At 40.5% G+C, this 21,194-nt stretch overlaps 1 protein-coding gene across 1 annotated transcript in view; it reads right to left on the bottom strand.

The window, feature by feature from the left end:
* Positions 1-21,194, bottom strand: part of grid2 (glutamate receptor, ionotropic, delta 2) — a 982,254-nt gene that overhangs the window by 300,343 nt on the left and 660,717 nt on the right. The window contains exon 4 of the mRNA XM_060851484.1: positions 1,766-1,971. Coding sequence (XP_060707467.1) covers positions 1,766-1,971 — 206 coding nt within the window. The remainder of the gene's footprint in view (positions 1-1,765; positions 1,972-21,194) is intronic.

Raw genomic sequence — 21,194 nt, 5'->3', positions numbered from 1 at the left:
GGACCGCTCTTCTACCCAGCCATGCTCATCCAAGAACTTAACATCAATGCTTCACTCAAATTCAAAACTGAAAATAAAAGTCTCTCCCTCTCAGCTATGGATGGTGCCCTTCAACCTAACAAACTTTCTAATAAATTATTGTTGATCTTGTCAGGTAATAAACAATCCAAATAAATAAAAGATCCATTAGTATGGCACTAAACCCATATAATCTAAAACCAGGCTTCAAAAACTGTTTAAAAGCAAATCACCATGACCAAAGAAATGATTGTAATGTAATTATTAACTTAAGACACAAAGAAAACCTATTTGTTATGAACTCAAAAAAAACTAGAAATCAATTCACAACAAATAACATTAAACATTCTTCATATAATTCCTGCAGTTTCCACCACAACACTGCCTCTTGGGGTTTGACTGGAATGAGCAGCACTAACAATGTAAGAGAACCAATTTTCTATGGCTTTCTTACTTTGACTCAGATGGAGGGAATCTATTGTTACTGCTGGGTTCATGTGCAAAAACTCAGAGAAAGCAGTTTTTGGAGTCAGATATTCCAAACGTACAAAGGAAAATCTCTGAATTGTGTAATCTGCCAAGAAAATAAAGTCACAGAATCATGCACATGCTTTATTCTGTATTTCCTGTCCTTGATATTTAAGCCAAAACTTAATTTACAATTCTCTTTATTATATTTCATCTGCCATGTGCCTAGTCCAACAGCCTGTCAACACCTCCTTACAAAGAACATGCTTTTAAGTTATATGCCATCTGCAGATTTTCAGAAGTATGCCCGATTTATCCTAGTCTAGATAATTAATGTGGAACCAACACAATGATTCCAGAGTTCTGGGGAGTTCCACTATATATGTTTCTTCATTCAAATGACAACTGCTCATCTGTTTTCAGTCACTCATCCTACCTTGTAGTCACATAGCTGCTGTTCCTTTTATTCCATTGGCTTCATATTTGCTGGCAAGGCTGTTATATGACACTTGCTCAATCTTACAACTAATATACCACATTGAATGCGTTACCCTATCCAAACTTTTCCAATACCTTATCAAAAAACTAAATCAAATCAGATTAGTTAAACACCATTTGCCTTTCACAAATGTATGCTGGACTTCCTTAATTAACCCACAGTTGTCCAAGTGACTGGTAATTTTGTTTCAGATTATTGCTTCTTAAACTTTTTCCCACTGTTAACTGGTTGGTTTATAGATAGAAGGTTAATCCTTACACCCTTCATTGAATAGGGTTGTGGCATTTGCAAATCCCCAATCCTCCTTCTGAAAAGAGGACTAAACGATTACGGACAATATCGCTACCATTACATCCTGACTTCCCTCATCAACCCATCTTATACTGGTGATGTATCAACTAGTATTGACATGCTTGTTGCAATTAGCAATACATCTTTTCGATTGTTGGGAGGGTATTGGGGTTTGAAATAATCCCTCTAATTTGTAATTTTGTGTGTGAACCTCCAAAGTGGGACCTCAGAATGGTTATGCCACCATGCAGCTTGGGATCAGCATTGGGGGGAGGAGCTGCTGGATGAATGGGTTAAGAAGGGGGGGAGAAAACAGATATAGTGAACAGCCAACTTCATACAGAACAGGAATTCTGACCCTGATACAGATTTTCAGTCACAAGACACCAATTGATTTGAGGTAACCAATCAACTTGACACCAACTAGTTTGAGCTCTGCAGACTGTGCTAATCCTTACAGGGTGTTGCTGGACACAGTTGATCTCCTACCTGAGAAACGAAGGCCTTCGCTGTGTGGGGGCTGAGGAAGAGAATAGCCCGACGAAGTGTGTCACGGTACCGGTTCATCTCTTCCAAACGCATTGTGGCAAACATCGTACTGATCATCCTGTTGATGTTGTTCTCCACCTTCTGCAGAGCTACATCCATTCCTTGCTGAGAAGCTTTGTCCAAAAAATCCTGAATCCCACGGATATCTGACAATTAGAGGATAACAATCACTCTGTTGGTTATCACTTTAAGCTATGTAATCCCAAAGTTTCAACACTTCTGAACTACAGTTAGCAAGCTTAAAATCTTGCTCAAGTCCATATTTACACAGCCCACTCATGACGGTTAGAGATGCCCTAAATGCAATGAGATAATTGAAAAGTTGAAGAAATTCTGATAAATGATTGATTTTGTTTTTCTGTATATGATCTGCAATGTATATTATGTTACTATTAAAAATTACTGTTTAAAAATATATTAGTTGCGTAAGATTCTTGGTAATGTAGATGAGCAGAGAGATCTCGGTGTCCATGTACATACATCCCTGAAAGTTGCCACACAGGCTGATAGGGTTGTTAAGAAGGCATACGGTGTGTTAGCTTTTATTAGTAGAGGGATTGAGTTTCGGCACCATAAGGTCATGCTATAGCTGTACAAAACTTTGGTGTGGCCGCACTTGGAATAGTGGTATATTTCTGGTCATCATGTTTTAGGAAGGATGTGGAAGCTTTGGAAAGCATTCAGAGGAGATTTACTAGGATGCTGCCTGATATGGAGGGAAGGTCTTATGAGGAAAGGCTGAGGGACTTGAGGGTGTTTTTGTTAGAGAGAAGAAGGTTGAGAGGTGACTTAATTGAGACATATAAGATAATCAGAGGATTAATTAGATTGGATAGTGAGAGCCTTTTTCCTGGGATGATGAAGGCTAGCACGAGGGGGCATGGTTTTAAATTGAGGGGTGATAGATATAGGACAGATGTCAGAGGTAGTTTCTTTACTGATAGAGTAGTAGGGGCATGGAACACACTGCCTGCAACAGTAGTAGACACGCCAACTTTAAGGGCATTTAAATGGTCATTGGAAAGACACATGGACGAAAATGGAATAGGGTGGGTTAGATGGGCTTCAGATTGCTTTCGCAGATTGGTGCAACATCGAGGGCCGAAGGGCCTTGTTTAGATTAGATTAGATTACTTACAGTGTGGAAACAGGCCCTTCGGCCCAACAAGTCCACACCGACCCACCGAAGCGCAACCCACCCATACCCCTACATATACCCCTTACCTAACACTATGGGCAATTTAGCATGGCCAATTCACCTAACCCGCACATCTTTGGACTGTGGGAGGAAACCGAAACACCCGGAGGAAACCCACGCAGACACGGGGAGAATGTGCAAACTCCACACAGTCAGTCGCCTGAGTCGGGGATTGAACCCGGGTCTCAGGCGCTGTGAGGCAGCAGCGCTAACCACTGTGCCACCATGCCGCCCGGGCCTGTACTGCACTGTAATGTTCTATGTTCTAGTGTATCCTCTAGATACAAGCCTTTTGCTTTAAATTTTTTCACAGGATATGGATGGCCAGGCCAGTATTTATTGCCCACGCCTGAATGAGAGTCAGCCACATTTCTGTGGGTCTGCAGCCACATATCGGCCAGAATAGGTGAGGATGACAGATTTCCTTCCTTAAACAACATTAGTGTGCCAGGTGGGTCCCTGACACTCGACAATGGTTTCATAGTCATCATGATGCAGGGCTTATGTCTGAAACATCGATTCGCCTGCTCCTTGGATGTCGCCTGACTGGCTGTGCTTTTCCAGCACCACACTCTCGACTCTATAGATTATTGACCAAGTGATAACACCATTAGAGCACTACCTCCCCAAATTCTAATAATGATCAGTGACAACAATGCTATTGGTGCCATTATCCCATGACCTTTCAAATATAAGATTGTGATCTTCTCTCTGGGGAAAAAAACACCCGAGATATTTTTGTTCTTTCTAATTGCTGTCCCAACTTTAACCTCCTTTGCCTCTCAAGGCCTTTGAATGCATTGTCACCACTTAGCTCTGTATCCAAATGTCCCAAAACTGTTCAAATCCTTTAAATTCAACTTCCTGGTATTCAAAAGGTACTAAAGCTAGGAAAGACAGGGTCCTTTGTCACCATGGCATATTATTCCTCCTTGTTCTCCTCAATTGCTCATTAACACTTGATAATGTTTATCAATTCTATTTTGCTCCTTTGTCCGCCACTTGAGATTGATATTGAAGGGGCTCACTTCCAGTCCTTTTAAAACATAGTCAAAGCAATTCCTGATGAAGGGCTTATGCCCGGAACATTGATTCTCTTGCTCCTCGGATGCTGCCTGACCTGCTGTGCTTTTCCAGTGCTACATTCTCGACTCTGATCCCCAGCATCTGCAGTCCTCACTTTCTGCAAAGCATTTCTAGCCAAGGTTTCTGTCCTTATTCCTATACGGTCCTGTCCACATTCAAACACGAATCTATGTAGTGAGCCTAGTCCACGTCTAACACCTTAGTTGGAAGTAAAATATCCCATGAGACTATTCAAGGAAGAACAAAATAGATTCTCCAAAGTTCTGGTCAATATTTACCCTTCGACTATTATCCCTGAATGATTCCATCGTTATTTACTTCTTTTCTGTTTGTGGAACCCCACCATCCCACCTTGTCTCGTTGTTTTTTGAACAGTGCAGACTGCATTGGCAATACGCCATTTTTGAGTTGTAGACCTTTCTCTCTCTCTCTCATTGCACCCTATCTCTTTAAAGTCTTTGTTGTCTCCACCCTCTTTCAGACCTCTGAGTTTGTCCTACCACTTTCCCAACGACAGAGGTGTTGTCTGCCTTAGACTTACTCTCTGAATTTCCAACCAGCAGCCCACCTTGCTTCCCATTTCTCAAAGTGCACATTTTCAGTCAAGTCAATCTTTATATGGCTTGGATAATTGATTTCCTTATCAAGTCTTTTCTATCTTTTTCCTTCCCTTCTTCACAAGTTACCTTGCTGTACTAGGAGGACTATTTAGCTCACTTGACCGGTTGGGTTCAATTCCAGTATCAGCTGAGGTCACCTATCTTCTCAGCCTCACCCATCACCTAAAGGGTGGGGAACCTTAAGTTAAACTCACCACCAGTTGTCTCTCCCTGAAAAGACAATAGTCTTTGGGAAAATGGCAACTTTCAGTTCACTTCTACATTGAGTGCGTGATCAAAACACCAGTTGCCTAGCAATTAAAATAATGACAAAAATGAAAAGAAACAGGTTTTGCGAGAGAGAGGAGGTGGAGGTTCTGGAACCAATGGAGGAAGCCATCAGGAGGGTACCACAGAATTTAGAGTGCAATGATTTTCTGGAAATGCTGATCACTTTGTAGTTTTCATCACTGAATTAATTTCCAGTCGAGGTAGTTTTAGGTACATTTGAAGAGTTACATGCAGCTGCAGATGTAATTGTACTGTGATTTCGCTTTGCCAATTACCCTGTTGTGCATTACAGAGCAAGCAGGATGGCTTAAAGTTAATCTGCCTGGTACCTGAAGCATCTTGACATGGAGCAGTTGGGGGCAAGTAACTGTATCAACAGAACCACAGTAATTGGTATTGATGTGACTATAGAGTAGGCAATGGCACAAACATGCAAAATTATCTCAAAGAAAACATCAAAACTAACAGCATGTTCCTTCAACAAATCTATTACAATGTCAGAACCCAGGAATTTAAATTTAATAACCTGAGGAAAATAAGCTCAGCAGACATTAAATTATACTGAGATCTTGAGTTGAAATGCTTAAGGAAACATGCAGTAGGATGAGAAAAGAGGACACTGCCTTTTTGGTCATGTTTTATAAAGAAACAAAATGCTATCCCAGAGCCATTTTGTACCAGCCACATTGCTCTGCCATTGAGACAATAATGAAGAAGGCAGTAGATTGATCATCTGGAAGTTGTGTGCTGGTAGGTTTATCATCAAGTGAACATCAACAGCACAGGGTTCACTTCCCTCTCCAGCTGATACAGGCCCCGAATCTTCTCCTCACCTTACCTGTAGTGAAAATAAATCACAGCATTTTGCTGCGGTTCAGTGAATAATCACCAAAGAACTGTCTTTGGGCATGGAACTCAAGAAGAAGGAATACGCACATGAGGTGAAAAACGAACCGAAGGGTGTACTGATAGACTTTGATGAGGAAAAGATGGGGGATAACTCATGTGAAGAATGAAGGTTAGCATAGACCTGGTGGGTTAAGTGGGTCATTTCTATTCTGTAGGTTCTCTGCTACATGCTATAATTATCTTGTTTGTACTGTGAATCAGGTAGCATCTGTGCCCATCATCAGTCACAAAATATTCATGTTATGTATTGTGCTCCGACTGAGTGACAATCACATTCTGGACTTCCGTCGGACTCGATAAGTACATACCAACGCAAGCAGTACTCGGGTATGTTTGACATTTGGTTCCTTTCTGATTTCTCAGGATTTCAGGAGCAGAAAATGAAAATGCACAGCTAGAGCTTCTTGTAACAAGGCACCCTGTGAATACCAGCACAGCAGCAGACATCGCAAAGGCTGTCAATGTTGATACAAGTTCAACAGTGGTGCCTTCAGGCAGTTTATGTGGAGTAAACGTTTCTGAAATGGCGCAAGTAAAGTCACCATTTGGAGGGTTCTTGCACTGGTGCCAGTATTCTCGTCACTCCTTGACATTGTCACCGGTGAGCCTTAGTGATCCATGCTACATCAATAATGTTTTGCAAGAGCAAGACTTTGATGTAAGCAATGAAAGGCATTGAGACTCCAGGAGAGCTGGGTCCCCTGGTGAATGAAAGAATCCAAAGATTTGCTTAATACAGCAGTCAAATGCACTAGAATAACCTTTCTTAACATACTGAGCCTAGCTTTTAAAATTGATTCACTGCATGTTTGCATCACTGGCTGGGACAGCATTTATTGACCATTCCTAATTGTTCTTGAGAAGCTGGTGATGAGCCGTTGCAGTCCATTTGGTACAGATACACCCACAACACAGGCAGGGAGGGAGTTTCAGGATTTTAGCCCAAAGCAACAGTGATATATTTCCAAATCAGGATGATGAGTCGCTTGGAGGGGAAATTGCAGGTGGTTGTATTCTATGTATCTACTGCCGAGAAGGTAATGATCATGGATTTGGAAGGTGTGTAAGAACCCCCGGTGAATTTCTGCAGTGCATCGCAACGGATCACTAGCTCCTTCTCAAGACTAATTAGGGATGGGTAATAAAAACTTAGCTTGCTAATGATACTCACATTTTCACATTTCCATTATGAATAATTGTGATCTACATGACATATGTGTGAAGCAGCTGAGCAGACTAATATGTCTTTTCCTGTTTGTCCCTCCTCATGTTTGTGTGGCTTTGTATAATAATGTGCTTTTAGTCTGCACACAATACTATAATTAGCCTAATAATATACTCCAAACCTGTCCATTTCAGTGCTTTTATCTAGTTTCTCCACATCAATTACAAACGAAAACCAAATATTTTCATTCAAGATGGATTAGCTCTTTCTGAAAATCTTTTTATAAAGCACAATCTCATCGTAAGTCACTGCTTGTCTTTATAGTCACGGCTTCATATAATACAGCATTGCTACCTGGATCTTTAGAGGTTTCTGAATTGAATATTACTTCATTTTTCATCAGCCAGTCCCATTATTTCTAAACCTTAATATGATCAGTGAGAGAATAGAGAAATACAGAGCACAAAACAGAGTTTTATTAATGTTGCCTTAGCTTCCCCTGCCTGGCTTCATTTTATATTTAATGGTTGCATTTAATGAAATCAATTTCACAGAGAGTATCAAACCTCTTCATCTTTCCCTGTAGATTCAGAATGCATTGTTGGATTACATTCACTGTTATATACATAAGAATAAGAGCTTTTATAGCACAGTGGGTAGTGTCCCTGCCTTTGAACCAGAAGCTTTGGGTTTCAGTCCCACTCCAGGACTTGATAGCTAAGGAAAGCTCTTCCAGGACTTGGCTGAAAAAAAAGGCTGATTATTAACCTGCAAATTCTTCCAACAGACTGAGGGTAGGTGTCAAGAGCAGGAAGCAGACTCTTGCTCATGCCTGCCCCATGCAGACCGGTGGCCATTCAGCTATACCCCCTGGTTACAGGCCAACAACAAGGTCCAACAACAATAAATGAAGGAAAACAGGCTTAAGCATGGGCTTTGAGTGTCTTACACATCCATTGACATGCAAAATCTTCTCAGTCTACACACAAAAACTAGATCAATACAAATAAACTGGATACTCAATAATTAAACAGCTACAAGTAAGTTCAGTTGGGCATTGACTTCTAGAAATTTGTGCCAGGCACTTAATAATGAAATCACTTTAGATAATTGCTGTAGATCATAAAACAATTCTAGATTTTGTGATAGCTCTGAATGTGTAGCTTAGATACTTTTTTAAAGTAGTTACATATCATTATGCAGCTGACAACGTTATGGGGTCTTCTTGGACAATTGTGTTAGCTACTCAATGAATCACCTCTGGATAATTACTCCTTCTTCAGTGCAGACAGTTACTCAGGATCAAGGGTGCCTTTCTTCCACTATCATGTTATGGATCTGGAAGTGACTGAATAGTCCAATACGGGATCCACACATCCTACCACAGGTCGGGCCAGTGGTGCTTACCAAAGTTGAAAATGTGTTGCTGGAAAAGCGCAGCAGGTCAGGCAGCATCCAAGGAACAGGAGATTCGATGTTTCGGGCATAAGCCCTTCTTCAGGAATGAAGGCTTATGCCCGAAACCTTGAATCTCCTGTTCCTTGGATGCTGCCTGACCTGCTGCGCTTTTCCAGCAACACATTTTCAGCTCTGATACTCCAACATCTGCAGTCCTCACTTTCTCCTCGATGCTTACCAAAGTGGAAAGCTCACTGGAGTTCCCAGGTTTTGTTAGTGGAGCAATGTTCAGGTCTATTGCTGTTGGGATTGTCTATGAATTTTTGCTAAGAGGTAATTCAACAGTTCAAACAATTTGAACATCTATAGTATGCGACAGTTGGAGGTGATAATACAATGCCACCGTCCTGTCATGAAGCTTTCCATATTGGGTCACTATTAACTGAATAATGTTCTCAGGTGATTTTTCTATTTGCAATCTATCGAGTAATTTTGTAGAACATCCAATATTGGTTTGGTTGCCAACATGATCTTTGTGTAATCTGTCTTACACTTTGGCAAAATGTTAGAAATGATCACTCTATCCCAAACTGAGCACTGACTGAAAAAAGGTTTAGTGATGAAGCGAGGCGACAGAGAAACCTGGGATATTCCCATTGGGAAAAGGAACATTAGGGAGATGCCAATACTGCGACTCAGCAAATTCTCACAATTGGACAAGAGATGGAGGTTTAAACTGTAGTAAGGCAAACTCAGGGCACCTGTCATCTGAAGTGCAGTCAACACAGGGAAGTACTTTCGAAGGGGAACTGTGGAATCAATTAAAAAGAAAGGAATAATGGAAGAATTATTATCATTTTTCCTGCAAGGATAAGCAATAAAGAGATGAATAGCCTTCTACATGGAAATCCATTCTGTAAAAATATAATTTTCTAGGACAAATAATAATTTCATTAAACAAAGCACAATTAAAGATTGAATGAATCATTATGTTGGAGCTGAGTGTAGTGAGTATCTACATCTTCGACAGGATCAGGAGCATTCAAATTGATGTAAGCTTGAGTTGTCAATGGTTTTCACAGGATTCAGTTCAAAATTATATAGAACTACATAGAATTTAAAACACAGAAACTGCTAATTCAGCCCAACTAGTCTACTGCATATAAACCTCCTCTCACCTCATTTTACATAATCCTGGCAGCACATATTCCTTTCTCCCTCACATAGAAGTCTAGAGTCTCCAGAAACTTATTCATCTTCATTTTCTCAATTAAAGCATGTGGTAGAGAGTTTCATATCCCAACCACTCTTTGAATAAGGAAAATCTTTTCAAAATATAGGCAAAAATAGCAGCACATTTGCACATAGCAATAATACCCACAAACTGCTTCTTTTTCATGGTTGTTGTCATGGAATTTATATTGACTAAGACACAAGTACAGTAACGTTTTTAATTGTCCTTAAGCAAAATCGTCCTCATCTACCTGAGAATACAAGCTGGGTCTGTGTTTTATTGTCTCAGCCACAAAATTAGCAGCTCCACCAGTGCAGCATTGCCTTAGTATTGCATTGAAGTTTCATCTTCACTGCGGGAACAAAGCTCTGGAATTGAGCTTAACGCCACACCTTTCTGATTCAGGCCTGACAGCCTCAATCACGATGAAAAAGTTAAAAATCACACACATCAGGTTATAGTCCAACAGGTTTAATTGGAAGCACACTAGCTTTTGGAGCGATACTCCTTCATCAGGTGATTGCTCCGAAAGCTAGTGCTTCCAATTAAACCTGTTGGACTACAACCTGGTGTTGTGTGATTTTTAACTTTGTACAGCCCAGTCCAACACCGGCATCTCCAAATCAATCAAGATGGACATTGGATAAGCTGCCTCTTTCATTCTGATTGATTGGTTGCCATTTGAAACTAACAGAGGTCCAGTGATCTTGGTCAAAGTCAGAGGACTTACAAACAAGGAAAACTTACACATAATTGTCAGTGACAGTAATCACCACTATTGACAGTCTCTTGCAAACGTGAATGATTCTCTCCCACTCTCAGGGTGAGTCTAGGTGGATGTACAGATCGATCCAGTTACTGCAGGCTCCATTACACTGTGCGCAGGAGGTGGTAACAGGAAGAGGGTGGGTGGGGCGTTGGTGCAGCAGTGCATTCCTTTCCCTGTTTCTGACCAGCTTCTGCTTTCTACCGATGGCAGGTCTTGAGGTGCTTGCTGCCTTCGTGGATGCTCCTCCCCTACTCTGGACAGTCTTGGGCCAGTGATTCCCAGGTGTCTGTGTGAATGCTGCACTTGGCCTGGAGGGTATTCCTGGAGCATTTCCTCTGTGAACCTGGGGCTCACCTGCCATTTCGGAGTTGGGAGTGGAGAACCTGCCTGGGGGAGTCTCATGTTGTAATTCAGTCATGCTGTGGGTGTTCTTACACCATCGAGACGACAGCAGTTCAAGCAGCTGGCTCGTCACCACTTTCTTAAGGGCAATTACTGATGGTTAGGAATTGGCAATAAATGCTGGCTTTGTCAGCAGTGTCCTCACACCGTGAGTGAATAGCAAAAAAGGGAACAGCAGTGATCTGGAAACAGTAGTAAGGATGTAAAACGGAAGAGGTCCCATGGTCTTGTAACACTGAGGGGGGGTTAAAGTTTGGAAGTTAGGCACAGAGGAATTTCAGCCAAATGTGGATTGTTCTAGGAATGGATCTTCACATGGAGAGGATCCCCAGTTTCTGGAATCGGGGAAGGAGTTGGTCTGGAAATAATGAAATTGATCTTGGGAGCAGAAGGAGTCAAGGAGTTCCCATGGTCCATGAACATTGTGGGTGCCAGGAATGAATATGAACACTTGGAATTTGTTTGAGAAGTTAGTGAATAGCGGACAGTGTCTTTTGGGGAATGGGTGGTATAGAAACATTAAACAAAAGGTGCAGGGTAGGCCATTCAGCCCTTTGAACCTGTCCCACCATTCAATATGATCATGAAATCTCAGTATCCCATTCCTGCCCTTTTCCCATACCCCTTGAACACTTTAGCTGCAAGCGCCACATCCAGTTTCCTCTTGAATATAACTACAGAGGAATCTTGATTATCCAGCAAGATTGCAAGGTCCTGATGCTTGGCTAAAATATGTTAACTGGCATTCGATTACCCGGACTTTGATTAACTGAACAAAATACTCCCTGCCCATGTCCTCTGGATAACTGAGGATCCTTTGTAATGAACTGGCCGCAACAGCTTCCTGTAAGAAAGAATTCCACACGTTTACAACTCTCTGAGTGAAGGAATTCGTCCTCATCTCAGTCTTGAAAGGCTTACCCTTTAATTTTAGACTGTGACCCTTTGAACTGCCTAAGCACTTTATGCCTTCTGATCGTATCCCCAACAATCAATGTCAGCAGAAAATATTTTTTAAACTAGTATCGAGTGATTCAATTTGTTTACCTTTTATCAATTACTTTCTCCTGGCCTCTTACTGTTGGAAGCCCTTGGTAAATCATTTATAATTTCTCCTGAGTGGTTTCCTAACCATCTTTCTCATAACTAATTTGCAACTTCCCTGATTCTTCAGTTTCTAACCCAAAACATTCTGCTTTTAAGTCGATCTACTGAATGTGATCAGGCAATGATTGTAGGAACATCCTTGCAAATGAATTGGGATTACAATATGTAGCATAAATGTGCATGATTTTTTAAATGGATTTTATGGATTATATAAATTATGCAAGAAGATTATATTAGGTCTACTCACAAGATGTAATTAGACAGCAATACATCTGACTTCATATCTCAACTGTCACAACCAACAAGTTATTTCTGAAGTATAGATGATTTGAAGATGCTGGTGTTGGACTGAGGCAAACAAAGTTCAAAATCACACAACACCAAGTTATAGTCCAACAGGTTTATTTGGAAGCACTAGCTTTTGGAGCACTGCTCCTTCAACAGGTGGTTGTGGAGTATAAGATTATGATTTATTCTCCACAATCTTATTCTCCACTATCACTTGATGACGGAGCAGCACTCTGAAAGCTAGTGCTTCCAAATAAACCTGTTGGACCATAACTTGGTGTTGTGTGATTTTTAACTGAAGTATAGACCCATTGTTCGATAACAGTATGGTATTCAAATTTGCACATAGCAACTGTTTCTGCTGGTGCTGATTGAAGGATAAACATTGGTCAAAGTACTTTGGGATCTCTTTGTTTTTTTGGAAGCAGAGACATATGTCTTTTACACCACTTTCCTGAACAGGGTCCTGCCCTAATAACACATCTCAAACTTATCATCTCTATCACTATTGTACAAGAGGGCTAGCCTAGATCAAATGCTCATGCCATTGAGTGGGGTTTGAATTCTCAACCAAAAGCAAGAGTCATAGCAGCTAAATTAAGTTGTTACCTTGCATGTACATCCAAGGGACAGAAAGGGGAAACCAAAATACAAAGAGTGCTGATGTGGAGTTGAACAGACATGACTGTAGAACAGAAATAGATAGGATCGAAGAAGGGAAAAATGGTAGATGTGAACAGGAGAAGTTTAACATTAAAGTGCATAGTGCTAAAATTCATCAATACTCCAGTGACACAGAAGCTGACAGACTTACAGACTAATGTAGAGTGAATGCTCTGTAGTAATAGCTACTTCCAACTTGTCCTTTAGTTATTGACTTATTGACTGTTTGTGACTGAGCACCTAGATGTAAACTGTTATTTGGCATTTGCTACCTTTGCAGTAGGAATAGACTTGTGATACTCATTCCAAAGACCTATCACTCATGCTGAAACAAAGCTTGCAGGTTGACAGAACTATTTGCATTCAGTTCAGAGGTTTATAATCACCAGGAACAATTTACAACTTTGCCACTTGAACTCCAGCCTGATGGAACAAATCACCTTATTAAAACCCACCAGACTTTTGTCTCCTTGGATGATTGGGCAGGTTCAATGGACAGTGGGCTTCCTACGTTTCCAAGTTAAAGTCCAATTTCTGAGGAGATGGTCATTTGGCCCACCAGGTCTGTGCTAGCTCTCTGAAAGATTTATCCATTAGTTAGGAGTATAGTCAATATGAGACTGCCTCCTATCAGAGTGAGATGAAGTGAGTTACCAATGATAACTGTTGGAAATTTGGTTCAAAGCAGAAATTCAATGCAAAGAGGACAGAGGTGCTTTAACTAAGGGTTATTGCGGGAAGTAAACTCTCCAAAGTGAGAGGGGAGTGGGAGAGGATAACAGGAATGGATCAAGAAGTCAGCTGCAGTGAGACCAGCGCTGGAGTGATCTCACAAACCACAGTATAAAGTGAGTGCAGGAAAAGAAGCTAATTGGTGAGTAAGATTGGTGAATATTACTTTTCTTTAAAGTAAATGTAAGGTATTCAATTTGTGTGTAAGTCTCCGGTGTTTTTCTTTTGTCTTTTATGTATTAGATTCATAGTAGTGATTTTTTTTTGTATTTTTAATTTGTACAATTACAATGGAATCAGAGCAGAGCTGGCTGGAATGGCCTGGGAAAGGAATTCAGCAGCAAAGATATATGAGAGAAAACGACAAGATATTTAAGAAAATAGCTCATGACTTATAATTAAGACATATTCTCATGAAGAACAAGGATTCTAGGAAGGGATAAGCTAACCATGGTTAGCGGGGAAAGTTAAAGATTACATCAAATTGAAAGAAAAAGCACACAACATAGCAAGAATTGGTGTTAAGCCAGATGATTGGAAAAGTTTTTAAAACTACCAAATGAAAAGAAGGAAAAAGTAACTACGCAGCGTAAGACCAAGTAATATCAAAATATCAATGACGGCAAGAGTTTCTTTAAGCGCATCAAAAGGATGAGACGATTTGGAGGTGCTGGTGTTGGACTGAGGTGGACAAAGTTAAAAAACCATACAACACCAGGTTATAGTCCAACAGGTTTATTTGGAAGCACTAGCTTTCAGAGCACTGCTCCTTCATCAGGTGGTTGTGGAAGGAAAGGAAGAGAGAAGACAAAGTGAACATAGGCCTCTCGAGAATGAGGCTGGGGAAATAAAATTAATTAATATTTGTTTTAAATTTTACAACTGAAGTAGAGAAGACAGTGATTAATTGGATAGTTCTGTCAAAGAGTTAGCGCAGTCACAATGGGCTGCAAGGCCTCCATCTGTAGTGTTTGTTTTAATTCATTCTTAAATATCTGTGAAGGAGAGCTGTCCAAAAGAATATTTCTTGCTTCTTATTATAAATACAGATTGCATGTGAATTCCCAGAGGAGTGCATATGAAGAGGTTTGTTCAGTCACCGCTGCTGGCAATGCAGATTTATGATGTGTTCAAGTGGAACATGAAGCACAAGTTTCAAGAACCACAAACTGTTGCAAGAGTTGGTTCTTTGTCAACTATCAATTCATAACGTATTGGCTCTGTCCCTGGGGCAGTTAGTCATTGTCACCATCAAGCCTTATAATGAAGACAATTGTTCAACTCCAAAATTAAACTGAAATAGCGTAGAAAACCATAATGACTTTATGATCATTGTCCTTCTGTTCAGATACATTATGTTGATATTGTACAGAATTACAGTCCAAGAATAAACTATCCTACAGCACAGATTCAATCCAGGCAATTGTTCATCCTCTGATATTTCAGTGCCTTTCTTGCTTTTTGCCAAACACACACTTTGGAAAGAATATGCCTGCAAGATGCTATTTACACTGAAAAAAATCTTATGTATACAGCCATTTTTGCTTGAAACGCAGGGTACTGCCCTGACTAACTAGAGGCAACTTGGTTTGAATTAATCAATTAAAAAAGACAGATCACAGTGCTTGCTACGTCCCTGTTCCAATCCATCAGCACTCATGTTGTGCAAACTATTCTTTGATTTATACAGGTGAGTTTCTTGAGTTTCTGTCTAGAACAGAGCAAGACAAGAAGCTTTGCCTTAACATCTCCTATGTCGAGAGTGGTGGTGCTGGAAAAGCACTTTCTCCTAGTTAATTTTAACATCTCTTAGCAATGTTTATTTATTGTGCTAGCAATGTGTTAGTAAAATCAAAAATGTCGATGCCGAAAACCCAAAATAAAGAGAGAAAATGCTGGAGAAACGCAGCCAATCTGGCGCACCTGTGGAGAGAGAAATGGAGTTAATGCTTTGAGTCCAATTTGACTCTGCTTCAGAACACAAATTGAACTCAACATCAACCCTGTTTCTCTCTCCACAGATGCTGCCAGATCTATTGAGTTTCTTCAGCACTTTCCTATTTTAAAAATGTTTTCTTTATTGCCATTTATTTTCATCTGTTTTTATTCTATCTGGTTGTTTCGTTTGCCTTTTTGTTGCTATCTTTTTATTTCAGGGGGAGATGAAGAGAATTAATTTTGCGAAGTGAGGTGTGGTCTGGAATGTGCTGTCCAAAAGTGTGATGGAAACTCTGGTAACTTTCAAAACAGAATTGGCTAATTACATGACGGGGCAAATTTTATATGAAATGGGGAGAGGGCAGGAGTGTGGGTACATTGATTGGGGAGTTCTTTTAAAGAGTCAACATGGATATGATCGATCCTCTGTGCTATATCATTATCTAGTCCTACTTTAATCTTTTCACCTTTGCAATCTTTCCTTTTGCTGGTAACTAATTATTTCTGTTGTACAGTGCGAATGATTTGACAATCCTTCGCTGTGATTCTTTAGTTGCTGATGATAGGTTTCATAGAATCCTTACAGTGTGGAAGCAGGCCATTCAGTCCATTGAGTCCACACTGACCCTCCAAAGAGCATCCCACCAAGACCCACCTTATCCCTGTAACTCTGCATTTCCCATGGACAATCCACCTAGCCTGCACATCCCTGGACATATGGGCAACATATGGTTCCTGAAGAAGGGCTCATGCCTGAAATGTCGAATCTCCTGCTCCTTGGATGCTGCCTGACCTGCTGCGCTTTTCTAGCAACACATTTTCAGCATATGGGCAATTTAGCATGACCAAACTACCTAACCTGCACATCTTAGGATTGTAGGGGGAAACTGGAGCAACCAAAGGAAACCCACGCAGACACAGGGAGAATGTACAAACTCCACACAGACTTGAGGGTGGACTCGAACCCGGGTCCCTGGCGTTGTGAGGCTGCAGTGCTGAACACTGAGCCACCATACCTCATTCCAAAATACAAACACAACACCTGTGCAGCGATACTTTTCAACAGGAATTAGAAAGAGAGATGTACATTTGCATAGCATCTTTCATGGGCACAGGATGTTCCAAAGTCATTAACAGCACCTTTTGAAGAGTACTGTTGTAATGTAGGAAAGGCAGCAACCAAATTGCACGTGGTTGGGGGAGGGGGGTAACTATGATAAATAGCAATTTGATAAAGACCTGATAATAATTTTTTTGTGATGCTGGCTGAGCAATAAATACTTGCACGGGCATAGGGAATAAATCCCCTGATCTTCTTTACAAAAGCAATCTGGGATCTTTTACATTCACCTAAAGAGAACCTCTGCTAGATGACACTTATGACAGAGCAGCACGCTCTCAGTATTGCACAACTGGTGTGAGTGGAAATGACAGGCTTTGGATCGATTATTGAACCCGTAACCTCAATTCAGTGGTGGGACGGCCTGTGATGTGAAAGATGTAACCAACCAGCCACATTTCACTCATTGATAATCCAATGTGACTGATTGCTTTTCTCATGAGCAAATAAAAACGTGCTGCAAGACACCAAGATTCGTTCGACAGCACCCTCCAAATCACCACCTGAACCACGTAGAAGGACAAGAACAACAGGTGCTGACTTAGAAATACACCAATGTTCCTTTGTTATCACTGTGGAAAAATCCTGGATATTTCTCCCAGTGTGCACTCTGGATTGTAGACTGTAGTGGTTCAAGAAACTTACACACTTAATGGTAAGGTCCTTGGGAGTGTTGCTGAACAAAAAGACCTTGGAGTGTAGATTCATAGCTCTTTGAAAGTGGAGTAGCAGTAGATAGGATAGTGAAGAAGGCATTTGATATGCTTTCCTTTATTGGTCAGAGCATCGAGTACAGGAGTTGGGAGGTCATGTTGTGGCTATACAGGACATTGGTTAGGCCGTTGTTGGAATATTACGTGTAATTCTGGTCTCCTTCCTATCGGAAAGATGTTGTGAAACTCGAAAGGGTACAGAAAAGATTTACAAGGATGTTGCCAGGGTTGGAGGATTTGAATATAGGGAGAGTTTGAATAGGCAGGGGCTGTTTTTCCTGGAGCATTGGAAGCTAAGGGGTGACCTTATAGAGGTTTATAAAATTATGAGGGGCATGGATAGGATAAATAGACAAAGTATTTTCCCTGGGGTGGGGGAATCCAGAACTAGAGGGCATAGGTTTAGGGTGAGAGGGGAAAGATATAAAAGAGACCTAAGGGGCAACTTTTTCACACAAAGGGTGGTACGTGTATGGAATGAGCTGCTCATGAGAAAAGCAATCAGTCACATTGGAGGCTGGTACAATTGCAACATTTAAAAGGCATTTCGATGGGTATATGAATAAGAAGCGTTTAAAGGGATATGGGCTGGATGCTGGCAGGCAGGACTAGATTGGGATAGGATATCTGGTCGACATGGACGAGTTGGACTGAAGGGTCTGTTTCTGTGCTGTTCATCTTTGCGACTGTATGACACTTAGATTAACTTTTATCGCCTTCTCAAGGGTAATTAGGGATGGGAATATTGAACGTTGACTTTTCCAGTGATGCTACATCCCTTGTCTGAATAAAAGTTCACCTTTAAGAAAGTAATTCAACACACCTAGTTATACACTCACTGGGTTGAAGCAGATAGTTAGATATCAGCCAACCTAAAGTCAGTTGGCCTTTCTAGAGTTTTGAAAACCATTGTTATTATTTATCGTTGAGACTTTAATGTGATACTTTGCTACAGTGAATGTTGTTATTTTTTCATTGCATTCTTGAAAGTTTACTTTTGTAATATTCAATAATATTTCATGGCTAGTTTATCACTGACCTTATTTGTTCTGAAAGAAACAATTACATTCGCTCGGAGAATTGTTCTCTGTTTACCTTTGAACATTTTTGTGTAATTGGACTCTTTTTTTTATTGCAGCAACATCAGTGAACTGCTGAAAATATGCTCATCAAACCTGAACATTTGATGGTCTGGGACTGCAAAACGTTTGTGATTTTAAACTGCATCAGTTCTGATCTGTTTAATATTATAAGAAACACACTGAATTTACTGAGAGGTTGCAGATGGACCCAACTTTTGAAACAATAACATACAGTACATATGTAAAGCTGAAATGACACTGCCAATGTCTGCCTTTCCCCAGTGAATGCTTGACATCATTTTCCATGATCTGCTCAGAATGCACTGATTTCTTAGAAATAATTGGCAAGCGATTACTGGCTTTAAATAGAACCGTCATGACAGGGTTTAATATCTTCACAGCTGCTTTTTAAATGTTTGGTGTGTACTGGATTGTAAGGTAGTTCCACTCCTGTGTGAAGCCACAAGTTGCCACCCTGTTCCTGCTGCTGGAAGGAGTATCCAAGGTCAAATGTAACACGACAGAAAGTTTTAAAAATAATCTTGCTATGGCCGTATATTCTTCAGCCTACCACTGAGACCCCAGTTAGAGGCCACTCCAAGTCTCAGAGACAACCTGAAAGAACATGCTGGCACATGGCAACATCATAGAATCGCACAGCAGTGCACCACAGAAGGAGGTCATTTGGCCCATCAATTCTGTGTCAACATTTTCAAAGCGCCTTCTATTTAGTTCCACTCCCATGTCCCTGAACATATTTTCTCATTGAAGTATTTAACCAATTCCCTTTCGAAGGCCACTATTGAATCTGTATGCATAAATCTATTACGTTAACCCTAACCTCAAGCACTGCATAAACATTTCCCCTTTGTCGACTCTGATTCAGTTTGCCAATTTGCCTCCACTGTTCAACAACTTTTCAAATCATTGGTAATAGCTTCTCTTTGTTTAATTCTACATGTTTGTATCACTACTAACTCTCTCAAATCTCCTCAACATTCCCTGCTGCAGTGAGATCCCTCTCGTTTGACAATGCAAATGCAGTCCCTGAAACCATTCTGATATATTTCTCCTGTCACCTTTGCAAATAAGCCTTCAAATTCTTCCCTGTGTGTGGAGTGCCCAAAAATGAAAGACATACTCTGGCTGGGACCAATCTAGTGCTTATTTTGAAATAAGTATCTTGTGTAATTTCCTACCTTTTTACAGCACACCCCCAATTATAGACTCCAGGAGATGAGGGAAAATGGTAGTTTCATGATAACAGTAAATCAGAAGCTCAGGAGAATGTTCTGGAATATGGAATTAAGTTACTCCATGGCAGCTGATGGGTTTTAAGTCCAGTTGACTAATCTGCAGTGTAAAGCTAATCTCATTCATGGTGGTTATAGCATCCAGGAAATCCGCCATCCTTACCGAATCTCACCATGTATAGCTAGTAATGAGGTTGACTCCCAAGTTCCCTACAAGCCACTTAGTTAGAGAGAGATTAAGAATGGGCTACAGATGCTGGTCTTGCCAGTGACATCACACCCTCATAAAAGTGTAAAGCATGTGTTATATTAACTACTTTCCCCCTCCCCATTCAACATCAGTTTTTAAAGATTTAGAAAAATTATTTTTTTAAGATTTATCAGAGGAAGAAGCTGAAGTTTAAGAGAAATGACCTCTCCCTAATCTCATTAGAATGGCAAAGCAACTCTCGCACAGATGGCACAAAGCTAACAGCTTATGAGTATCTTCAGGATGCTTCAATGAGGACAGAGAACCAACTAAACAGATCTCTCTACTTCTACCTCTGCCCTGTATCTAGTGAATGCTAACCCTTTAGGCACTGACCAAAATACAAAAATGAACTCTTACAAACTTTCCAATCTTTTAGGTCAGTATACCATTCATCTACCGGATGCATGCCCAGGCAATATCTCTGATACTAACGATAATAACCCCCAGATATTTTAAATGACCAGATGTCAAGAATTTTGACAGCTCCTCTCACTTACGAGGTCAAAAGACTAAGAGTCAAACTTGAAAACTGAAGAATGTAACAAAAACAACTTGTATTCATATCATAACTTTAATGTAGTGAAATATCTGAAGGAGCTTCATGAGAGCATTATCAGACAAAATTTGACACCATTAAAGCATATTAAAGGAGGAGGGAAGAAGGAATACGGAAATGTTTACAGGGTTTGGAGTCTGGGCAGTTGACAGCATAACAGCCAATAGGGGAGTGTAGAAACTTAAGGATACACAAGAGGTCAGAATTGTTATATTTTATCTGTGCAATGCTTTCAGGGTAATTTTAACAATGAACATTAATGTAAAATGAGTAACATTGAGTTGATTTTCCAATATACTCCAGGTCTGATTCTCATTTTCATTGAAGTTAATGGCAAGTACAATTGTGTAAAGGTTATCTAATTTCATTTTTAAAAATTCATTTATGGGATGTGACCGTTTCTGGCCACGCCAGCATTTATTGCCCATCCCTAATTGCTCAGATGGCTATTAAGAGTCAGCCCCATTGCTGTACACCTGGAGTCACATGTAGGCCAGACCAGATAAGGAGAGCAAGTTCTTCCCCTAAAGGACATTAGTGAATCAGATGGATGTGTCCAACAATCGGCATTGGTTTCATTAGACTTACTTGCAATTTTTAAAAGAATTGAATT

This window comes from Hemiscyllium ocellatum, chromosome 36 (genome assembly GCF_020745735.1).
Source record: "Hemiscyllium ocellatum isolate sHemOce1 chromosome 36, sHemOce1.pat.X.cur, whole genome shotgun sequence".
NCBI classification, from domain to species: Eukaryota; Metazoa; Chordata; class Chondrichthyes; order Orectolobiformes; family Hemiscylliidae; genus Hemiscyllium; species Hemiscyllium ocellatum.
Note: the sequence above shows the minus strand (reverse complement) of the source record. Positions and strands in the feature narration are given on the sequence as shown.